The sequence below is a fragment of the Octopus sinensis genome, unplaced genomic scaffold (assembly GCF_006345805.1).
Source record: "Octopus sinensis unplaced genomic scaffold, ASM634580v1 Contig12801, whole genome shotgun sequence".
NCBI lineage: Eukaryota > Metazoa > Mollusca > Cephalopoda > Octopoda > Octopodidae > Octopus > Octopus sinensis.
The window spans coordinates 17,501-29,935 of NW_021832744.1; the positions used below are offsets into that span (position 1 = coordinate 17,501).

The 12,435-nt window shown below is 39.5% G+C and overlaps 1 protein-coding gene across 1 annotated transcript in view; it reads right to left on the reverse strand.

The window, feature by feature from the left end:
- LOC115229481 (protein DD3-3-like) overlaps nt 1-9,833 on the reverse strand; it is a 16,891-nt gene extending 7,058 nt beyond the window's left edge. The window contains exons 1-9 of the mRNA XM_036499219.1: nt 9,635-9,833; nt 8,911-8,988; nt 8,478-8,646; nt 7,141-7,323; nt 5,451-5,637; nt 4,876-5,039; nt 3,047-3,197; nt 2,026-2,130; nt 240-302 (exon numbers count right to left, since the gene is read on the reverse strand). Of these exons, the coding sequence (XP_036355112.1) occupies nt 240-302; nt 2,026-2,130; nt 3,047-3,197; nt 4,876-5,039; nt 5,451-5,637; nt 7,141-7,323; nt 8,478-8,646; nt 8,911-8,988; nt 9,635-9,787 (1,253 nt within the window). The 5' untranslated portion in view covers nt 9,788-9,833. The remainder of the gene's footprint in view (nt 1-239; nt 303-2,025; nt 2,131-3,046; nt 3,198-4,875; nt 5,040-5,450; nt 5,638-7,140; nt 7,324-8,477; nt 8,647-8,910; nt 8,989-9,634) is intronic.
- Nucleotides 9,834-12,435: the final 2,602 nt, after the last annotated feature.

Consider the following 12,435-nt stretch of genomic DNA (forward strand, 5'->3'; position numbering starts at 1 on the left):
CCCTAGGAGTCGGGATGACACTCGGCAAGAAATGGAAGCAAATTTGAAAGAAGAAGAAAAAAATAATAATAATAATAATAATAATAGTAATGTCAAATGTTTTGATCAGTGACTTTTGACCTAGCCTATATTTCTGATCGATATTTTTTTTCTAACCGATCAGTCAACCACGAACGGCTTTAGCTTAATTTAAAAACGAAAAAGAAAACGAGACACGACGGTCTCGGTTCTCGACTTACAACGTCTTCGTTGTCTTCAGACGTTTGTCTCTGTTGTGGAATAGTCTCCGTCTAATGTTATACCTGCAAAAGAAAGCGTTTCACACGTGCTTAGTTCTTTAGCAATACAATGAATGGTGGGTGAATGAAATGCGGTGAAGATCTGATTACAATATGTCTGCTTTTAAATTGAGTCCGGTTTTGATATCAATAGCAAATTCAGGACGACTTACAGTTGACAACGCTGGAACATTTATAACCGTCGTTAAACTGGGAGGACATTAATGTGGCGGCACAGTGGCCCAGTGGCTAGGGCAGCGGACTGGTGGTCGTAGGATCGCGGTTTCGATTCCCAGACCGAGCATTGTGAGTGTTTATTGAGCTCTTCTTATCGGTTGTGTTATTATCAAGCGTTGAAGTAACTTCTGCTTCATATATGACGGATTTATTCATACATCGCTGGTCGAGACGAGACCAACACCAAAAGTCCGCTCCCAGTTGTAACTGTTGATACACACGAACCTGTCCACTCAACAAGCGATGTATGGTTAAATCCGTCATATATGAGAGAGAAGTTACTGCAACGCTTGATAATAACGCAAACTGATAAGAAGAGCTATATCGGACTATGTGAAAGAGGATTCAAGAATCACTATAAGAATCACATATCTTCCTTCCGACACAGAGACAAAAGCAAAGTTACTAAGTAGGTGCAGTTTGAAACCGAACGCAACACGACATACGATAAAGTGGAAAATAACCGAAAAATCAACCCCATATAACAACGGATCAAAAAAAAATGTAAGGCATGCGTAACCGAAAGAACTCGGATCCGTTTTCGATCTAAGAACTCTAACTCACTGCTGAACTTTAGATCCGAAATTTTCAGTGGTTGCAAGCATATGCCTAAGTTCCTGTTGAAGAATTGGGGAGTACTTCACCCATTATATTGAATAAATGTACCATAGGCGTAGGAATGGCTGTGTGGTAAGTAGCTTGCTAACCAACCACATGGTTGCGCGTTCAGTCCCACTGCGTGGCATCTTGAGCAAGTGTCTTCTGCTATAGCCCCGGGCCGACCAATGCCTTGTGAGTGGATTTGGTAGACGGAAACTGAAAGAAGCCTGTTGTAAATATGTATATATATATATATATATATGTGTGTGTGTGTGTGTGTGTGTGTGGTGTGTGTGTGTGTATGTTTGTGTGTCTGTGTTTGTCCCCCTTGCATTGCTTGACAACCGATGCTGGTGTGTTTACGTCCCCGTCACTTAGCGGTTCGGCAAAAGAGACCGATAGAATAAGTACTGGGCTTACAAAAGAATTAGTCCCGGGGTCGACTTGCTCGATTAAAGGCGGTGCTCCAGCATGGCCGCAGTCAAATGACTGAAACAAGTAAAAAGTAAAAGAGTATATATATCTTATATATATATATATTATATATATATATATATATATATATACATATATATATATATGTGTGTGTTTGTCTGTATATGGCACGAGTCGATGTCCATGACCATGCACACATGAAGTGTGGAGAAGAAGACGGAAGATGGCAAGAGGTTATCAAAGACATTTGTGAATCGACGACGTCAAAGAATGGCCTGGAAACGAGAGCCTGACTGGCTGCATGCACGCAACACGACAGAGAAGGAACTGGAAAGTCTTTTGGTAATGCCGATACCCTGGACACAAGGAGTACACCTGGCTGATGGCTACATCTCTTCAATAATGGTATGATGATAGGGTGACTCACCTGAAAACTTGAGCAATTTACATTTTGGAAAAAATCATATTAACTCACCTGGCTCTGTAGACACAACGCATTTCGCTGCCAGAAGGGAAATAAGGGAGTTTCCAGTCGAAAGAATTGGTTTCTCCGCCGATCCCATTGCCTAAATGATTTAATCTGTGTGAGGGAGAGAAGAAAAACGATTAGAGAAAGACATGTAGACTTTCATGTTAAATTAGCAGTGATGTATTGTTTCGAGTTCAAATGGTTTCTAATATTTTGATAACTTAAAGCGGCGATCTGGCAGAATCGTTAGCACGCCGGGCGGAATGCTTAGTGGTACTAGCAGTATAGCCCGGCATTGCTCGCGTTTGTTTTTTTTAGTTGTGCTTAAAACGGCAGACTTTGATGTCACGTTAACGCAATTAGTTTTTCTCACAAAAAAATCGATTGAAATTGCTGAATTGTAGCAGTTGACGACCTTGAAAATTAGTGCATCACGCAGCGAACATTACTCCTCTGCATGAGATCAGCTGATCCATCGTTCGCTCAAAACCAATGACATCACAAAAAAATTCTTTTCAACCCTTTAGAATTGGAATTTTTGAAAAGTAAAAATTTTGCATTATGTAGCAGTCGACCTTAGCGGAATTTGAACTCAGAACGTAAAGACAGACGAAACCTATACACATAAAACCGAAGTTGTGTGTGTGTGTATGGCAGGTTTGGTAGCCTTCAACTAACACTATCTCCTCCGAGACCCTGTGGCGCAAGTTGACCAAAATTGAGAGTATGATAAAAGAAGGCTTGCTCTTCATTCTGTAGAAGAAAAAATTCGAATCGAACCGTGTTAACACCAAAAATTATTCACATCAAAAAGATGCTTTTTTTTTCTATGAAAATCCCTATTTTTTTCAATTTTGACTGCTGTGTCGCCATTTTTCGGTGTATTTCAACCAGAAAAATGTTCACTTAAAGAGAATAACAAGCTACATAATGCAGAATTTTTACTTTTCAAAAATTCCAATTCTAAAGGGTCGAAATAAACCCGAGAAACGCCGGGCGATACTGCTAGTTTTAAGATAAGACTTGCCTATTAACTGGAGCCTGTGAACAGAAGGGTTTTTCAGGGGCAACCATACACTCTTTTTTTGTGATATTCTTCGTGTCATAAGGGATTCCCCAAATGTAATTGATTTTGGTTGATTTTCTAGCGCTCACACATTCTTCGACAGTTTTCAATTCTGGAACAGAAAGAAGAAAAGAAAATCTATATATATAAAACTTAGTTGTGTGAGTGTCTGTCCCCTTCGATTTAGATTCCTAACTACTCCCACATTTTGCTGTGCAGTTTAACCAAATTCGGGTTTCTTATAGTCGTAATTCATATCGAGCCCGTCTGGCTATTAGCGCGCGTCTACGATGAGTCTACGATTTAAAAATAATTTAACATCATTTTTTATTCCATTTTAATGCATATTTTTCGTGTGTCGATGGCGGCGGAGTTGGCGTCCACGGTCACACCTGCACCTGTTTGCTTCTCCCCCTTCTTCCCTCCCTCGTGAAGCTGTGGGGAAGGGAGTGTAAGGCAATCAGCGTCGTAAAGCGTTGTCAAGGAGACCAGCGTTCTTTTAGAACAATGACTTCATGGCTTGAAGACACCAAAACAGAAATGGCTAAGAAAGCCCGAATTGGCATCTATAAGGGAAGTAACTCTCTAAAAATGCTTATATAGTTATTTCCCTTACAAACCCGAGCAACGCCGTGCGATACTGCTAGTGATAAATAAAATAGAATTCGATACGTCCATCTTAGTTTTACTGCTGTCGCTCATTGGGTTACGACCAGGATTGGGAAAGGAGTGGAGTTGGAGTGGGAGGGGCGGTGAAGTCTGGCTGGGGTCGGGGTCAAGTGGAGTTGGGGTAAGGGTGGGGTTAAGGTCGAGTGGAGTTGGGAACGGGAGAGGGTAGGTGTCGATGTGGGCGTCACATACTAGGAGAAAGGTGGCAGTGTTTCGCTTGTGATGCGAGCGTGTGTATGCACATGTATGTATGTACACGTAAACATATATAGATAGACATAGACATACGCACACACACACACATATGTGTGTGTGTGGAGGCGCAATGGCCCAGTGGTTAGAGCAGCGGACTCGTAACCGTAGGATCGCGGTTTCAATTCTGAGACTGGGCGATGCGATGGTTTATTGAGCGGAAACAACATAAACCCCCACGTGGCTCCAGCAGGGGGCGGTGGCGAACCCTGCTGTACTCTTTCACCACAACATTCCCTCACTCGTTCTTCCTGTTTCTGTTGTACCTGTATTTTCATAATTGAATTGATAAAAGGTGGGTTTTTTTTCTAATTTATATATATACATATTATATTTTGTGAAATTTAATTTAGTTTTTCTAAATTGAATTTTTCCCTGTAAGTTTGGAATACTATTCCCTCATATTATCATTATTCATATTATTATTATTATTATTATTATATATATATATATATATATATATATAATTATATATATATTATATATTATTATATATATATATATATATATATATATATGTATGTATATATATATATATATATATATATATATAATAAGAAAATGGAGAATAGATTTATTTCAATTCAACAACTTCCAGATAATACCAATTCATATAATTTATTAACTAATTATTTAGATTAAATAGGAACGTCCAAATCCAACAGAATAAGACAGAATCAAACAATATACATCAATAAGTAAGATAATACCATAAGAATAATACATATAAACTTGATCTTACAGCTGTTTCAGCCTGTAGATAAGAGTATCTCATTATGCCCATATTAGTCAGATGTATTGAGGTAATATGCATACACTCACACACACACACAAAATAAAAATGAAAGAAAGAAGGAAATTCTACCTACCTGGTGCTAATTCCAAATAACTGGAAAATTGTACCCAAGTGCCCTTATGGCATTTGCATTCGAATGCGTTATTCCATCGGGATGCATGTCTCCTGACTCCATCGGGGTAGAACTGCACGCATTCTCCATAAGTATGACTGTTGAAGCTGTTTTTAATGTAATAGCTACAAACAGACGTGAAGACGAAATATGAAAGGGAGAAAAAAGGGGCAACAATAAATACATACATACATACATGCACACATGCATACATACATACATACATACATACATACATACATACATACATACGTACGTACATACACACATACATACACGCACATACATACATACATACACACACATACACACACATACACACATACATACATGCACATACATACATACATACATACATACACACATACATACACGCACATACACACATACATACATGCACACATACATACACACACACGTACACACATATATACATACATACATACATACATTCAGCCAAATATTCCTGGAGGCGGTGCACCAGCATGGCCGCAGTCTAATTGACGGCAACAAGGTAAGCGGGGCAGAATACTCACGAACAGTTTTCTTGATTCTGTGCAAAGACCGCAATATCGATCCAGGGTGTCGGGTGCCAATAAGGGTAGTAGTCCCTCTCCTCTGGGCATTCGTAGCCTCGTCTGGCCCCATTTCGATTCTGGCGGGTGCTGGTAGAACGTATATAGCCGTTCCTAACAGTTAGCTTTTGGTCGGCAGAAAAGAGCCCTGTCACGAGGATAAGATACATAACCATTTATTATAACCAAAGTGCATGCGTGGTGGTGTGGTAAGAGGCTTGCTCCCCAACCACACGGTTCCGGGTTCAGTCCCACTGCGTGGCACCTTGGGCAAGTGTCTTCTGCTATAGCCCCGGGCCTACCAATGCCTTGAGAGTGGATTTGGTAGACGGAAACTGAAAGAAGCCCGTCGTATATATGTATATATATATATATATATATATATATATATATATATATATATATATATATGCGTGTGTGTGTGTGTGTGTGTGTGTTTGTCCCCCTAGCATTGCATGACAACCGATGCTGGTGTGTTTATGTCCCCGTTACTTAGCGGTTCGGCAAAGGAGACCGATAGAATAAGTACTGGGCTTACAAAGAATAAGTGCCGGGGTCGATTTGCTCGACTAAAGGCGATGCTCCAGCATGGCCCCGCAGTCAAATGACTGAAACAAGTAAAGAGAGTAAAGAGTAATATATATGTGTGTGTGTGTTTGTCCCCATCACCACAACCACAATCACTTGACGACCGATGATGGTGTGTATACGTCCTCGTAACTTAGTGGTTCAGCAAAAAGAGACCAATAGAATAAGTACTAGGCTTAAAAAGAATAAGGTCTGGCGGTCGATTTGCTCCAGCATGGCCGCAGTCAAATGGCTGAAACAGGTGAAAGAATAAAAGAGTAAAAGCAGAGAGTCTAATTCTGTCATCATCATCATTATCATCAGTATCATCGTCACGATGATGATGAGAAGGAGGGGAAAGAAGAGGGCGATGAGGATGATGATGATGATGATGATGATGATAATGATGATGACGTTGACAGCAACGATGACGACAATGACGAAGATGATGATGGCAACGAGGAAGGGGATGATAATGAGGGAGATGGTGAGGAGGATGGTGATGGTGGTGATGAGGCAGGGGAGGAGGGGGAGGAAGAGATGGGGAGGGGAGGGGGAGGATAGTGTGTAGGAGGAGAAGGAGGGGTAGAGGGAGAGGAAGGGGATAATGATGACGGCGACGTGGTGAGGCAGACGAGGAGGAGGAGAAGAGTGGATAAGGGAGGAGGAGGGGGAGGAGGAGATGGAGGAGTAGAAGGAGAGAAAAGGGATTATGATGACGGTGATGAGGAGTGGGATGATAATGAGGAAGATGGTGAGGAGGGTGGTGATGAGGCAGAGGAGGAGGAAGAGAAGGATGGTGATGACGAGGAGGAGGAGGAGAAAGGAAGGTGTATGGTGATGGTGATGGTGGTGATGAGGCGGAGGAGGAGGAGGAGGAGCATGGTGTGGAGGAGGAGGAGGAGGAGGAGGAGGAGAGTAAGAGGATGATGCTGAAGAGGAGAGGGGGAATGCGAAGGAGGAGTTTGAGGATGGTGGTGGTGGTTGTTAGGAAGAGTATGATGGTGATGTGGGGAGGAGGAAGAGGAGGATGGTGATGACGATGGTGATGACGATGACGACTGGGGACCCCTTCACGACTCACCTCCGTTTTGTTCCCGTTGCATGCACTTATCGTACCAGTCCCAATTCTCGTGTAGACCGCGATCCGTCCTCACGATGCTCTTGTAACTATTGTAGGTTCTCAGGTTTGCTGGATAACCGTTTCTGTAGATGTAGGCTTGCGTATTCGTACTTGTGCCATCTCTTAGCCGATCACGGGGATTTTCTGCAATATAATCAACAAGAACGGTTACTGTCGAGCGGTTACTGTTTATATCTCGTTCAGAGATTTATTATTGCTTTCAGACAGTTTTTCTAAATCAGTGACAGTGGTTGCTGTGAAAAACGTTAAATATTATTTGCATGGGTCTCCTTCATCGAAGACCGGTGTTTACCATGCGTTGACGAGAGGCAATTACCTTGAAACTATAGTCCGTATGTAGTACTTAGGTTTTCGAGGGAGGATGACCTCCCTTTGCAAATAACACAAGGGCACTGAGATTGTGTCTAAAGTACATCTGGTGACGTTGATCGCCTGGGGCTAAAAGCATCAGTAACACCCTACCCCCAGTGGCTAGCCACATTCAGATGGCGAGTACACCTTACGTTGTCGAGCGGTTACTGTTTATATCTCGTTCAGAGATTTATTATTGCAATCAATAAGAGATTATCCAATTATTGACTTTTGGAAAACCGATAGATCGATCTCAAATCATATCTTGTCTCAGTCATTGAACTGCGACAATGCTTTGAAACCGACCTATTTTCCATTACATTTTAGACAGACTCAAGGCTGAGTTGCTGAAGCAGAAATATCGTTATGGATTTGCTTGTTGTACTATTTCCTATTTCCTATTTCTATCTAGAAATCAAAGGAAATGACTACTATCCCCTTCACATTTTGCTTTTGTCACCTGGACATCAATGTTTACAAACCGACCTATTTTCCATTACATTTCAGACAGATTCAAGGCTGAGTTTCTGAACCAGAAATATCATTATAGCAAATATTCTGCTCAATACTACAAATTTGTTTGTCACTTGCTTGACCTTAATCACTTGAGCATGTCCCTTAGTGGCTGACGATATGTGCATCTCTAATCAAGAGCAGGAGTAGCGGGGGAGCATCATAGCCATGTGTTGAGAGGGATTTGGAGGGGGGGGTGCTTAAATATTTGTAGGAAATATTAGCCATCTTTCATAGTTTCTAGGGGTGAACAAATAGTAACTGCTACCCAAGGGACAAACAAAAAAATCTGGTTACACAGTGTAATAATTAAAGAAGTGAAACACAACCATTGCATGTGTTATTACTAGCATAATGACCCTCCCAAGACAGCAAAAATGAATAGAATAAAAGAAGAAAATAAACCAACTGACCTACGATTAACTTCTGACACATGTACTGTAATACTATGTTGCATTGTCTCTTGGAAGGGTTGGTGTCATTGGTAATGCCACACCCATGTTGATTGGTCCATTCCAGCTTCAGGATGCTTCGACCCTGTTTTGATCCTCCTGCTGATGCGGCACTGCTTTGGAAGTATTTCTGAAATGATAACAGAATGAATAATTGGACGAGAGAAAGAGAGAGGGGGAGAAAGGGAGAGAGGGGGAGGAAGGTAGGGTAGGAGGAAGGAAGGAAGGAGAGAAAGAAAGAAAGAAGAAAGAAAGAAAGAAAGAAAGAAGGAAAGAAAGAAAGAAAGAAAGAAAGAAAGAAAGAAAGGAAAGAAATAAAACATTATATTGTATGTTTTTATTTCTGTTCTTTATCTGAGATTCGAACCGCGATCCCTCGACCGCGAGTCCTTACCATTTGATATTGATCTGACGCCGTCCTCGCTGCTGTAGCTTTTCGATCTCCAACGTTATAACCACCATTGTTGTTATTCTAAACGAAAGAAAAAATATTTCGGTAGTTAGCCATTTGTTTCCTGCCTCAAGGGCAAGCAACTGCATGAAGTTCAAAGAACTGAAGCAGGAGAAAGAAATTTTACAAGAAATTTGAATGGAAATTTTGCTAGAAATTTTACCAGAAATTTTACCAGAAATTTTGCTAGAAATTTTACCAGAAGTTTTGCTAGAAATTTTGTTAGAAATTTTGCTAGAAATTTTGTTAGAAATTTTACCAGAAATTTTGCTAGAAATTTTACCAGAAATTCTGCTAGAGATTTTGTTAGAAATTTTGTTAGAAATTTTGCTAGAAATTTTACCAGAAATTCTGCTAGAAATTTTGTTAGAAATTTTGCTAGAAATGTTGCTAGAAATTTTAGCAGAAATTTTGCAAGAAATTTTGTTAGAAATTTTGCTAGAAGTTTTACCAGAAATTTTGCTAGAAATTTTACCAGAAATTCTGCTAGAAATTTTGTTAGAAATTTTACCAGAAATTTTAGTAGAAATTTTACAAGAAATGCGACTAAATGTGGTGCTCCAGCATAGCCACAGTCAAATGATTGAAACAAGTAAAAGAGTGAAAATAAAAGGGAAAAAATATATTTTGCGTAACAGGAGGTGATGTGCGGTGAAATTTAATTTACCTGAGAATCAAAGAGGCGATTGGCGTTCCTACGCCCCGCGGTGTTCTCGTTGAGTCTGTTGTTTGAGCCTCGGGGGTTGTGCAGGTATATATCAGCTTTCACAATTATGACGATAAAAAATAGTAACAGGCAAGGTATCGCGCACTTTGACATCTTGCTGTAATCTGTAAAAAAAGAAAAAGAAAAAGAAAAGGAACCAGTGGATTAAGGATTAAGGATTAAGTGAAATAATCGCGTGTTTAAAGGATCGGGGGGAACGGGGAGATGCGGCGCCACAGAAATAGTAAATGGTTTACGGCACAAACGAAATCACTTGAAACTTGTTTAAATAATACTAGCAGTATCGCCCGGCGTTGCTCGGGTTTGTAAGGGAAATAACTATATAAGCATTTTTAGAGAGTTACTTCCCTTATATAATAACAAAAAAATGCATTAAAAATGGTAAGAAATAATGGTAAATTTTTTATTAATCGTAGACTCATCGTAGACGCGCGCTAATACCACGAAGGGCTCGATATGAATCACGACTATAAGATACCCGGTTTTGGTTACACTGCACCGCAAAATGTGGGAGTAGTTAGGAATCTAAATCGTAGGAGACAGACACTCACACAACTTCACTTTTATATATAAAGATTTGGGGAATTTAAGGCGGCGAGCTGGCAGGAACATTAGCACGCCGGGCGAAATGCTTAGCAGGACTTTGTCTGTCTTTACGTTCTGAGTTCAAATTCCGCCGAGGTTGACTTTGCCTTTCATCCTTTCGATGTCAATAAATTTAGTACCAGTTGCGTACTGGGGTTGATCTATTCGACTGGGTCCCTTCCCCAAAATTTCTGGTCTTGTGCCTAGAGTAGAAAAGAATATTTGGGGTCCTTTATCTTTATTAAGAATAGATGAGTTACATAAGATTAATTTTGAGGATCTGGTCAAAGGATTAACCATTTAGCAAAATAAGCATGTGTTTAGGACATCAAGGTAAAGTGGTGGGGCACCACAGAAATGGTAAAAGGTTTACAGTACAAAAGAAATCACTTGAAACTTGCTGAAATAATATTCGAAGTGATTTGTATGATCAAGAATATAATTTCAAAATATTCATGGTGTGATGGTGAGGATCTGATCAAAGGCTTTGCAATTAAAAAAAATAGGGTGGGGAGAAAACTTATCAGTTGACGTATAGAAAAATAAACATTATTTCCCAAAAAACACTCACAACGCCCGGTCTGGGAATCGAAACCGCGAGTCTGCTGCTCTAACCACCGAACAGACATAAATACATAGACAGATATGCAACTCTGTGTGTGTGTGTATAACATTTTTTTATTTTTCCTCTTTCCGCCTGTTAGAGTTACTTCCCTTATATTTAACGGTTTTTCGTTGCATCTCTTGCCATTAATAGGCGTAGGAGTGGGTGTGTGGTAAGTAGCTTGCTAACCAACCACATGGTTCCGGGTTCAGTCCCACTGCGTGGCATCTTGGGCAAGTGTCTTCTGCTATAGCCCCGGGCCGACCAAAGCCTTGTGAGTGGATTTGGTAGACGGAAACTGAAAGAAGCCTGTCGTATATATGTATATATATATGTGTGTGTGTGCGTTTGTGTGTCTGTGTTTGTCCCCCTAGCATCGCTTGACAACTGATGCTGGTGTGTTTATGTCGCCCTCACTTAGCGGTTCGGCAAAAGAGACCGATAGAATAAGTACTGGGCTTACAAAGAATAAGAAGTCCCGGGGTCGATTTGCTTGACTAAAGGCGGTGCTCCCGCATGGCTGCAGTCAAATGACTGAAACAAGTAAAAGAGTAAAAGAGTAAAGAGAGTAACGGCCGACGAGAATGTATCGTTGCTCTTCGCTCCGGCATTCGAAACTCCGAGTACTATTATGACAACTTTTTACTGTTTGTTCTAATTTATAACATTTATAAATAATTCTTCATTTCTCTAATATCGAGATCTCATTCTTTTATTGTTACCTTTTATTATTAATATTATTATTATTATTATTATTATTATTATTATTATTATCATTATTATTATTATTATTATTATTATTATTATTATTATTGTTGTTATTATTATTATTATTATTATTATTATTATTATTATTATTATTATTATTATTATTATTATTCAGTAGTTTTATTTTTATAGCGTGCTTTCACTTCACTACCGAGCGCAGCTCTGTGTGCCTTGGGTATGTGCTGTGATTTGTTGTGATGCTCTGATGGTTATTGTATGGAAAGTGTTCTGCGTAGGATGTGTGCAGTGCCTAGTAGTGCAATTTTCTGTTTGTTATATGTGTTTGTAAGTCCTGGTGTTTTTGTTATGTATTTGTCTGAATATTTTTTTATCATGCCTAATGCACCTACTATGATAGGAATTGTTTCTGTTTTATTATTATTATTATTATTATTATTATTATTATTATTAATATTATTATCATCATCATCATCATCATCATCATCATCATCATCATTATTCTTATATATAAATATATATATATATATAGTAAATAAAAAAAAGCGAAGAACACAAAAAAAAACAACAACGTGAGGACGTGGTACATGTAAAGTATTAGCAGACGCTCAGGGAAGTGAAGAAAGATGGTTTAACGTTTCGAGCAGACGCTCTTCTTCGGAAACAGAGGAAAGTCCAATAGAAGGGGAGACGGAGGAAGAAAATCGCTAATGATTCACATGTAATTATATTTTTGAAAATGTAATATATACATTCCCGTTCATTTAACATCATTACATATGTTATGTGAACGATAATATTTTGAAAATAAGAGTCTAGTATTTAA